The following is an 11,890-nucleotide window of genomic DNA, read 5'->3' on the forward strand; positions in this document are numbered from 1 at the left end:
GCGCTCAGCCAATCGCAGCCTCCCCTGCGCGGCGCAGGCGCAGCGCCGTCCGCAGCCTGGGAGCCGCGTGTGGGAAGTGACGGTTTTGGTTGAGCGCGTGCGCACGGGGCGGGGGTTGCTCTTACTTCCGGGCGGGCCGCGCGCCGGCGCCTTGCCCATGTCGGCGCCGTTTGAGGAGCGGAGCGGGGTGGTGCCCTGCGCCACCCCCTGGGGCCGCTGGTACCAGACCCTGGAGGAGGTGTTCATCGAGGTGCGCGTGCCGCCGGGCACCCGCGCCCGCGACGTGCGCTGCAGCCTGCGGAGCCGCCACGTCGAGCTCGCCGTGGGGGGCGAGGAGGTGCTGCAGGTACCGCCGAGGGGGGAGGGGCGGCCGTTACCGCGGCCGTTGCGGCGGCCGTTGCGCCCTCAGCCCCCGGCGGCTGCCGTTATGTGGATAGTCTTTTTTACCTAAAAAGCGCTCTTAATTTCGTATTTGTAACATAGCATAACTTAATGCTTTAACTAGTTTAAATAAACTCCAGTGAGTCGTAAAAGATCTTCTGTTGCTTAAGTATGTTTTTAAGAAAAATAAGTTCTGGTACGTGACGCATTGCAGTTTACCAGCAAAAGTGCAAGAAACGTCTTTCTAAATGAAAGAAAACCTGGGAGTCAGGATGTCCCAAAGCAGCTGCCCTCTGAGCTCTGTAGCATTGTGGAAGTTTTTTGATATTTATACCATTTTCTTTCTAAAAGCAGACAACAGGTAATAAGCTATTTCTGAGGGGATGTCCTGAAAGGTAGTAGAATTTCTCAGAATACGCTATAGAAAAGTTTGGCTTTTTTTTCCAGGAAAGTTTTTTTTTTTCTGATTTTGATCGGGTTCTGATTCTCCGTGTGTAGCTCTGTAAAATCGGCCATCATTATTGCCAGACTAAGGAGCTGTTGATTCAACTGATGAGATGATCAGGATTAAATATAAATTTTCTTTTTCATTGGAAATGAACAATAAATTCTTTGTATCATAATGTATTTACATTGAGCCATAGGTGTGCATGGCCCTTAGCAGACACTGGAATTCTGATGGCAAGGCAATTAAAAATGGCATTTCCCCCTGAGAACACAGCCCCTTTCGTTGAATGGAGATACTGAAACAGTGACAGGTGTTTTTACTGTATTCAATACTTCATTTCTAATATTTTTTTTTGTGTAACAAATAATTCTTTGCTAGCCCAGGGGCAAGTGTAGATTTGTAGAGCCAGATTGTCCTTTTCAGTAGAATGGAAGAATGCAAGTTGGGAGTAACACTTTGTGATTCCATATAAACTGGATACTAAACAGGTTTTCCTGTTATGTAATGCTGTAAATGTCTTTTGCAGGGTAAACTTTTTGACTCTACAATAGCTGATGAAGGAACATGGACATTAGGTAATAACCTATTTCTGAAGTGACATTTTGAAAGGAGTAGAATTTCTCAAAATATGCTACAGAGAAGTAGGGATGTTTTCATTTTGTTACAGGAAAGATTACTTATTTTCTGATTTTGGTCAGGTTCTGATTCTCCATATGTAGTGTGAAATAGGCCATCATTATTGCCAGACTAAGGAGATGTAAATTCAGTTGTTGAGGTGATCAGGATTAGATACTAATTTTCTAGCCTTTTTATGTGATTTAAGCACAGGTAGTGCAAAAAACTTAGAGATTAAGGTTAATGGAGAAATGCCAGATCTGGGAAGGCAGTATTCAGGGGATTTCAAACACTTCCTTAGAATGAACATTAACTTTTTCAGAAGTGAATGGTGAGAAGTTTTTAATAAACTCTCATAAAAATTAGACAGGTACAGTTATGTGATTCATGTCTCTCCATTATTGTTACTTTCTCTTTTTTTTCCCCTTAAGCCTTATATTTTGGGATAGATGACAAAATCTACAATCCTAAAGAATCAACAAGTAATCTAAAAATCGGGCTAAAATACCTACAGATAAACTACAGATAAAGAGCAAAAAACTTCTCTGATGATTACATCATAAATATTGCAAAGTGTTCAGAATATGTTGTTTTTTAATAAAAAAAAATATTTGTGTGAACTGTGCCATACAATGTTTTTTAAGGACGGTTTTTGCTTTCCAGCTAAAGTCAACGTTGATTAATGATTCAATGACTTAATCATGAAAATTAGAAGTGTGAAGTGCTTTTTCCCCAGTATGTGAATAACCTTCAAAATGCACTTTATCATGCTGCATTTATTCAGTTAGTGCTAAATGTTCTACATGATAACTCTGAGATGTTCTTTCAGTCTATCCATTGTATATAAGCGTACTGTCTGCATTTAAAGAAAAGATGATTATACCTCCATACGTCACTTAAACTTATTTCTGACTCTTATTGGTAGTAACGTTCTGTAAAGCTGTCAGCCTGACTTCAAATCTGTAATTATTGCCTTAGCTGAGCCATATACATTAATAGGTTAAATCTCTTGTCAGATGTGAACCCTCCTACAAAGTTAGTTTATGTTTGAAATAGAAGTACTTATGAACTGCATTTGAATCCCCCAGAACAGCTTGGTATTTTAAAGGCCAGAAAGGGAGGGTGGCTGTATAGGTTGTCTTTGCTTGAGCTTTTCCATTTCTTGTTCATTTATTTACTAATAGCCCAGTTGGCTTCGGCATTAAGAATTTAAGTCACTTCAGTGAAAAAAAAACATGCTTTAACGTGTTAATGGTGAACTCAGCAAAACAACAAAAAAAGAATAGCGCATGGGCAGAGTCTAATGTTTTTTTTCTGTGTCTCTCTTCATTCAATAGAGGACAGGAAATTGATACGCATTGTTCTAACAAAAACAAACCGAGATGCTGGAAATTGTTGGACGTCTCTGTTAGAAAATGAATATGCTGCTGATCCTTGGGTACAGGACCAGATGCAAAGGAAACTTACGCTGGAGCGATTCCAAAGAGAGGCAAGTCAGAGGGCTGTGATCAGTGCATGTATTTTGCATTTGCACACATGGGTTATGACTGTGAAAGCTGAGCAGAATTATTTTCCTGTCCAGTGGTAAGATCCTGGAAACAAATTCTTTAATCAATATGTATAGAATTTTCATTAAGCTTTATCAAAGTAATTTTAAGAAGCTGTTGTTCTGTCTGAATCAAGGTTTTGTGAGAAGGTTAGTTTTGGGGAAAAGGAAAGTGATGTTTTAGTGTTTGCATAATTCTAACAACTTTTCATTTAAGTTAGGCTACATACAATTTCTACTATTATCTATGATTATATCATAGCTGTATTTAAAACAAATTTCTAACATCAAGCTCTATTGAATATGTTTACATATAACATCAGATGATGGAAAGCAGTTAGCTGGCAAATATTTTCCTTGCCCTTTTACTAAAATTGATTTAACTGTTTTCATACACCTTAAGTGCTCAACTGTCTCTGCTCATATTTGCAGACTTGTGGAAGTACAGCTTATTTAACAGCTGAATTGGCACATTACTGTTAGCTAAAAAGAGCATTGTTCTCATAATAATTGCTGTCCAGCACAGCAGGTACTTATGCTTTCAGGTAGTAATTTAAAGGGACATCAAAAGTCAAAAAGTTTACTTTAAACATTCGTTAATGTTTTTTTACTGGGAGAACTAACTGCTTGCCAAATTGAGGATGGCTTTACAAAGTCATTTCTGCAGTGGGCAACCAAACAATGGCAATTCAAGGTTTATTTGTTGATGCATTCTCCAAGCAGAATTTCAGTGCCATGACAGTTTTGAATTGTGTAACAAGATGATAGTTATATACCTTGTTAAAGTCACAGAAAGTTAACAGAAACACTGATTTATACACTTGTATTAAGTGTAATCGGTTTACTAAATTTTTCTTTTACGTCCATCAGAATCCTGGATTTGACTTCAGTGGGGCAGAAATTTCTGGAAATTACAGCAAAGGAGGACCAGACTTTTCTAGTCTTGAAAAGTAAACTGTTTTCACCTGTGTTCCTTGAGAGGAATTACACAATGCACTTAAGGACTGGAATATGTAACTGGTAAAGACTTCAGTGATCTATTCAACAGCATGTTGGTGATTACTTATTTCTGTGAGAGAAAGAAGATCTCTTCCAGTAGAATCAAGACAGAGTGTTAGCAGCTGATTTTTAAGCTGTGATAACTTTCTACTATTGCGGACAAAATACACAAAGATGTATTCTTAAAAAAACAAAACAAAACAAAAGAACTCAAACCCACCATTAAGTAGAATATCTTTCTTTTCTTACACTGTATTACACCAGTCAGTTACAAATATACCATTTGTCTTTATGTGAGAATTTCATCTTATTAACTTTTGAAGAATAGATCCTAGAAGCAAGATGCTTAACAGTTTTCTTGCAAGAGGAAGGATTTTAGGAAGGCTACAGTTACAGTTCTCTAAGAATTTGTAATTTTCATTCTAAAGTAGTGATATGAATAAAGAAACTACAGCATCTTGCAGCAAATAAGGGTTTACAATCCATTGCATTGTCAATTATAGGACTAATGTTTAATCCTAGCTATTAGGTAAGTGATACCAGAAGACAGGAAAGGTCAGGTCAAAGTCTGTATAAATAATTGTGTGCTAATGTAATATCCTTTCAGTATAAATATTTGAAATTTGGAAGTGAGAGGAAATGTTTAATGACTTTTGAAATGACAGAATACATAAACTATTAAAGAAGGAAAAGTCCCAAAGTAGGAAATAGTGTCTTGCATCTATTCATGACCAACATATAGCACAAGTTGCTTATTAGGTATCTAAGAATGTGCAGTTGTAAATTTCTGTAAATATAGTTTTAAATTTAATAGCCGAATTTTAAACTTGGCTGTTGGCTGATTTAGTATTTTGTATGTGGAATTATGCATCAAGATTTTCTACTCATTCTTAAGGATGCAATTGAGAACCACTGCAACAACAGCATTATAAAGGGCTAATGTTGCTTCAAATAGACTAACAGAGAAAGAAAGCATTATTGCTGAATCCCATTGTATTCTGAGTACTGAAACTACTGCCTACAGTTAAGCTCTGAGCAGAAGTCTCTTCACTGGAGATAAATTGCCAGCAACAGCCATTGCATTCCTGAGCCTTATTTTAAAATATTATTTCAGTTGGCATATGACCAAAAAAAAAAAAAAAAAAAAAAAGTTGGGGAGGACTGCTTCTATTGTAATCATGTCCAGCACTTTCTTGTTGCGCCAACAAGCAAGTATTAAGTACTCCTGAAATAATCAACTATAAACCTTCTATGCCTGTCATTCTTCCAGGTTGTAAGGTATGTCCAGAAAATATATTTGGATTGTAGAGAACTTTCCTCGTTATCAAGAAAAGGAAAATACAGCAGGGTATCAATTGCTGGTTTATGGCTATGAGGTTTTGTACCTTCACTAAGATCTTAGTATAGAAGGTGGATGCTGTAGTTACATGAACAGCGAAAGTAATTGAGGACAAAGGGAAGACAGAAAAGTCGACCCTGCATTAAAATGCTTACGTTATGTTCAGTGAAACAGTGTTTTATGTTATACCAGTTAAGTTGGTTTGCACAGAAAGGTTTTGTACATCTTCTGCTTACATCAGTTTAGAGCATTAGAATGGCATCTGACATTTCACTGTGTGAATTGTCAGTTTTACTGTATGTGCTTTCAAAGCTAAACTTTATTCCTTTATTTTCTGGACTTAGCTTATAGGCTTTCATTCTAATGTCAAGGAAAGATGACAAATCTGTATTCAGGCAGCACTGCTCTGAATTGTTTTAAGAGGAGAGGTTTAAGCTACTTAGTTAACTGCTGCTCTTGTCTGTTCTAAGTTACAGACCTCCAGTAGTGGAAGAAAATCTAGATGAAAAGGATAATAGTGATGCTATAATTTTCCTTAATCAGTATCTACTTCGTTCTTAGTCTGTACTTTACCAGATGGTGGTTTGTTTTTTCATATCACAACAATCTCAGTGGGATTCCATCCCTTGTTTCATAGACAAAGAGTAACAGCAATTTGATAAATGCATGTATTTGGCTACCAGCAACTGAAGGCAATCCCCTCTCTAGGAAATAACCCTGTTGCACTCATATTTGAGTGCTACTTTGCTATTTAAATGAGTGGAGGACAGTCTAGTCTCATTTTTTTTCTTGCATCTGGTTCAAGATCAGTTCAGAGTAATACCACTGTGTTGATCTGTTTAGCAAACTGGGATGCTCTGATCAGAGCAAAAACTCAAATCTTGGGATTAGAAATTTGGGTGCCAGACTATCAATAAGCAAGCCTCATCCATTTATCTACTGTAATGTATAGAAATAGTTACTAAACTTAGAACAGTTAAAGTTACATCATTTAGATTATTTAAATCAGATCCTCTATCTTCTTTCAGTCTAGATGCTTTTATCTTTCAAAGGATTTGGAGCAGCGATGGGCCAAGTGGAAATAATCTTATCAAGCACCTTGAGTCTTACTTGTTGGTTCTCCAGCCTTCCCTGTTCAGCCTCATCTTCTATAAATGAATGAAGTTCTCTGTAATTCCTCCCCTCCTGTATGCAAGTTTCTTTCAGGTACTGTTCAGGTAGAGGCCTCCTAGTAAGGTATTTCGTAACCAATTAGAAAAGAGTTACTCAGTTAACCACATTTCAATATGTTTTATTGGAAGGTACATCTCTTAATATTGAGGCTTGACACCACCATTAAATTGCACATTGTATCTTTATTCATTTCTTCCAGTAAGCTGGCCACCTCTTTGTCTGAATTGCTTGTATATTTTTAATAGGTCAGCACAATGTGCAGATAGCACTGGCAAGATACATGACCCAATCAGATACCACGCAGTGCATTCATTCCCATGAGTTCAAGAGAAATTTTGATTTGTTCACTACAGAGCTTTGGTATGAAATCTTTTGTGAAATGTTTAACTATAGTTTCTGTTTGAGATAGGCAAGGAATGTGATTTCCCCATCAGCTGTTATAAACAAGATAGGTTTGGCAGGCTAACATCGAGGCCCACACCATATTCAGAACATTCGGATCTCTCATTCTCTGCTAAGTCAGTTCACATGGCCATCGGTCATTAACAGGCTACAACTAATAGCTGCTGTTTCACAGTGACATAGAATTCAAGAGGTCATTAGCAACGTTCCCCCAACACAATTATCCATCTTACATACTGTAACACATTCTCAACCCTTTCATGTTAGCACCAGAAGTATGATATTCCTCTTCAAGTACTGACCTAGTCTTCAGAAAATGTAGTTGTATTTTATGAAGCTTACCATTAAAGAGAACAGTTAAAGCAGTCTTAAGCGTTTCTCAACAAGATCACTCCTACTTACAGGCCAGTACGGGGAAGACAGCTCCACTCTTACTGAGCATATAAAAATGCACCTGTTCAGCATCAGCACTTTTCCTGTACAGTTGAACCTTGGAAAACTAGTTTCAGATTTGAGGCAGGTGACTCAGTGCTTTCCCCTCAGCCTTTGTTATGTATCATGACATTTCTATATCATTCACAATCTCAGTAAGCTATACTCCTTACAGAATATTGAAGTTGTTATTAATGCAGTGTCAGCTACTTGCTCTTGCAAGGTAATGAAGTAAGGTTCACCCCTTTTCTCCTACTCAAATTACTTGACACACACACAGCAGATACCACCACACAGCCTACTTGTTGGTGTGTATCTACATTAAAGGCCAGTGCCCTGCCCAGGAGGAACACAAGGCCACATGACACCACACAACTGGCATGTCAGGTGGATTGACATGCATTTGCTATTCTCATTAGTACTGAGCAGAATGGTCTTTAGTTTGCTTGAGACTGCATCACTGTGCTACTGCACATGATGTTTTCCTAATGTCACATAATCTTATGAAACTGATCAAATGTTTGAAATTAAATACCTAATTCAGCACCTGTAGTTACAGTAAACCAAGGTTAGACTACAGAAGCTGCTCTACAAATTACATGGTGTTAGAATTCTGTGTATCAGTATTGTGGTGCTTCACTGTTTGAATAGTAAACATTCTAACAAATAAGACTAAAAACTGACACTGAATATTCATTGTTGTAATCATCATGAAAAGAACTTGTTTGCTGGAAGGATCTTTAGTCTGAAGTGTTACATATTCTTTTCATGAGCTGAGTTCTTCATTTAGATCATATTTCAGACCTTATTTCTCAAATCTTCAGCAGTTTGTAAACTAGGCCACAGGATGGTCATCTCTTCATTTTATTGTACTCCTGTAAAGAAAATACCACAGTCAACTGAAGGGCTTTCTGAAAGAGCCAAATAAAGCACCAGGCTTTAATACAGGAAGACAGCAGCTGTTACAGAAAATATGTAGCCTTTGGGATTAAAATCTAGATATGGAAGGGGTTCATGATTTCTACAGAGTTAAAAAAAATACAAATAATTGTAATACAAATAATTGAATTACAGTTTCTGGAGTTTACTCTATGGACAGTTAAACAAGTAAAACTGTAGAAAACTGTCTTCCTTTTAATAGTTCGCTTGAACTGTTTACATGATATACATTCTAGTAGCTAACTGCTTTTTCTTAAACAATTCTCTTCAGGGTAGGTGCAAGCTAAGTTTCTCCTTGGCCTTTTTACTATTTTTATCCCACATTTTAGTCTGAATGAGGTCCCATCTGCAGAACACAATTCTGGTCTCTCAGGACACCAGAGGATCAGTTCCTTCTCGAGACCTTAACATATTAAGTTGCCATTTCTGTAGGTACAAGCACTGGCTCAAAAATAGATCAGTCACGATGACAGGCCTGCTAGGTTTATGTCACACAAATCTTCACCAGGTTACCTATATAGCATACAACATTGTGAGGTAGTTAACAGCTAATTGCTTCTACATTATCATAAGTTGATTTTACAGATAACTACCTATTATGAGCCGGTCTCTGGAATTGTAGGAAGGTGTGTTATTCTGTAATAGCTATGTTTAAGCTGCCGTGCTGTACGTCCAGACACAATCCATTTTAATTTCTGGACGTTTGGTTTGGAACACTTGCTCGAGGAATATTCTGTAAGGCACTTCAACACCAGTTCTTTCCAGAAGGTCAAATCTCTGCTGTTTATCTAAATAGCAAAACAGAATCCCACACATCATTAATTCATTACATGCTTATTTCACATGAGCATTTTTAGGTACTTCACCTAAAATAGGAAAGAACCCAAGCCAAATTGAAGAAAAAACAGAAGAAGTCTCTATGTCAATGTACCAACCCATTCCCCAGTGAATGGGTGCTTTCATGTATTTTTCTTCCTTCCCCCACTAAAGCTTAATCTATACGCACCTTGGAATGCATCTGCAGAAATTCCAATGCCTCTGTCAACTCCGGTAGTTTTTGTTCTTCTATCTCTAGTGCCATAATAGACAGTGCCAAGACAGAAGGCTGGAGAGAGAGAAAACGTCATGATTTTTGAACACTGTTTTTTTAAGTTTCAATAGTCTCATCATCTTTGCACTTCCAAGACATTTATTTACCTTGGCTTTAGAAAACATGATCCTGCAGTGACATGCCTTAAGCTGGGTTTCAAGTCTCTCAAAATTAAGATACTTTCTCCTGTAATAAAAACAGATGAGTGAATGTAGCACAAGAAAGCAAGCTTGATCAAGACAGAACCACCCTAGAAGCTCAGAGAAGTGGCTAGAATGTCCTTTACTTAAATAAGGGCCTCATTTGTCCCAGAAGTTCTAGGGTTTCAGCCAAACAGGTGTTTGGTTTTGGCAGTCCTAATGCAAAAAACAAGTCTTGTATTACATGGGAAAGTTGCACTGTCAAAATAGGCTGGCTAACAAGGACTTCAAATGCTTCTAGCAAAAGGAACTTCCTTCTAAGCCAGAAGATTTTGAAATCTTTGCAATGAGGCATTACTTACTAGAGCGTAAGCAGAGGTTTATTATACCACCACTGTTGAGCAAGTCTGGTTTTATGCTCGGAGAGCAACACTCTTGGGTCACTTCAAGCAAACAACATATTAAGTTAAAATAACATTAAACCAGAGATATTCACATCTGTGATGTTCACCAGCAAGGGGAGGCGTTTTCCTTCATTTTGACTTTTTATGTACAGAAAGGCCAATTACGTGAATAATTTTCTCCACTTTGTTTTTTATGTGGACTTCCTCATCATCTGCAGTCACAGCAAAATAGGTTTTAGGTATTTTACCTTTCACAGCTTAAATTCTCATGAATGAGTGAGTGGTAGAGTTGTAGAAACTGGAAGGCTGTTGTAGCTTTGACTTTCCAGGACAGTTTCTCTAATATGATTTTCTCCATTCTCATCATGTCAGAAACAGTGAATCTGTACTGGCTTATTCGAATTAAGTCAGTAGCTAAGGGAATGTTTCTCTCTTCTTCTGTTGCCTTCACAGCCAAGTAGAAACAGCTGAGTCCAACACAGCCCAAGTGTTTAGGCTGTACCTGAAAATAAATCAGTTTGTCCTGTCACTTTCAAAGAAGGATTTTAATCAGCCCGTTCAACGTATAGCAAATTAAGCTACGTAGGTGCCCATATATTTTAAGAAAAAAAAATTATGGGCATTTTTTTTTAAATGCTGAAGAACTGAGTCTTTTTTATTCACTGATGTTGTTACCTTTGTTTCACTACATGAAGAGGCCTTTACACACTGCAAGTTCTGCCTCATTCATTTAAAGAGCAGGTTGGCAAAATGCTGTTTTTTAAGGGAGGTAGAAGTAGTTTATAAGGTTCTAGAATACCTTAATCAGAAGCCTGGAGGACCTCAAGAATTGTACATATTGGCTTATGCCAAAAATATTTTTTAAAATAGTCCCTTATTTTATTCCACAGCCATTAGAGTCCTTTTTCTACAGCTTATTTTGTATTCATTTTTTCAGATCATCATTTTCTCATCTGCTCCATTTAACTTTCTCATTTTTGTTTAGGAACATACTAAAATACACTGAAAACAAAGAGGAAGACAAACACTTGTTCTTGATCACAGTATAATAAGCCTGGCTAGTTAGATTAACAACAATCCTTGGTCAGCATGCCACAGATGAATATATACTGAGCACTCCTTTCTACTGCACGTTTTGCCAGATTAGTAAGTGCTAAATAACATCCAACCCCTTGATATACGTGAGCCTTATTGATAGATTTAACTAGCAGTAAAATAAGAAGCAACTGAAGCTGTTCTTGTTTATACATGCAACAGGCAAGACCATCTGTCCTGATTTAACCCATCCAAGCCTACAGCCGTCCCCACATTGAAATAGATAACCTCTTCCTCCTTCCCTCCAGAGGAGACAGCTTTCTTAACACTACTAAAATCCCAAAAGGCAAGGCAATTTTTTGGCTCTTGGGCAATCACAGCGAGTAGAAGGCGCTTAACCTTTAGCTATTTAAAACCAAGATGTTGTAACTTGTAACAGCAACAAGGTCATAATGAGCAGAAGCTGATGACTGAGAGCTTATCCTTTAAAAAGCCATACCTTCATTTTTGACAAAAATCTGTCTAAGAAATTCACAGCTAGAGAAAACGTCTCCGTATGGAAGCCGAAGAACTGAGTTAAGCTGAGGAGATCTTTCACTTCGAAGTCCCTCAGCCTCGCAGTCATTCGGAGGCCGTTGTCATGGGCAGATTCAATCAGTCTCAGGCCAGAGGCCTTCGGCTGGCATCTCATCTCCTGCTCCAGCAGGGCTGCGAGCTGGTACAGCAGTTCCTGCGCGTCGGTACTTCCAAGGGTTTCAATCATCTGTAACGAGAGACAAGCGCAAGTGTACCAAGCACCTAAACGAGGAAGAAAAGTGCCAAGCTACGGCTGCCTCTCCCCCAAAACCAACCCCCCAAACTTTTCTGGACCAGCCATCGGCGCCCTGTGCCCCGGCCCCGCGGCGCTGCACAACGCCCCCCGGCCGCGGCGGCGCCGCGCACGCGCC

General features: G+C 38.4%; 2 protein-coding genes across 2 annotated transcripts; one reads left to right on the forward strand and one right to left on the reverse strand.

Annotated features, from left to right (window-relative positions):
- Positions 1–103: 103 nt before the first annotated feature.
- NUDCD2 (NudC domain containing 2) lies at positions 104–4,281 on the forward strand. Its single transcript, XM_026080383.1, has 4 exons — positions 104–346; positions 1,356–1,404; positions 2,782–2,933; positions 3,861–4,281. The coding sequence occupies exons 1-4, from the start codon at positions 158–160 to the stop codon at positions 3,942–3,944; spliced, it is 474 nt and encodes a 157-aa protein (XP_025936168.1). The 5' UTR covers positions 104–157; the 3' UTR covers positions 3,945–4,281.
- Positions 4,282–6,603: 2,322 nt separating this feature from the next.
- CCNG1 (cyclin G1) lies at positions 6,604–11,781 on the reverse strand. Its single transcript, XM_026080377.1, has 6 exons — positions 11,443–11,781; positions 10,157–10,410; positions 9,472–9,550; positions 9,281–9,379; positions 8,868–9,062; positions 6,604–8,210 (listed from the first exon to the last, which is right to left on the reverse strand). Exons 1-5 carry the CDS (start codon positions 11,704–11,706, stop codon positions 8,871–8,873), a joined length of 888 nt encoding a protein of 295 aa, XP_025936162.1. The 5' UTR covers positions 11,707–11,781; the 3' UTR covers positions 6,604–8,210; positions 8,868–8,870.
- Positions 11,782–11,890: the final 109 nt, after the last annotated feature.

This window comes from Apteryx rowi, unplaced genomic scaffold, assembly GCF_003343035.1.
Source record: "Apteryx rowi isolate R43461 unplaced genomic scaffold, aptRow1 scaffold_1151, whole genome shotgun sequence".
Lineage (NCBI taxonomy): Eukaryota > Metazoa > Chordata > Aves > Apterygiformes > Apterygidae > Apteryx > Apteryx rowi.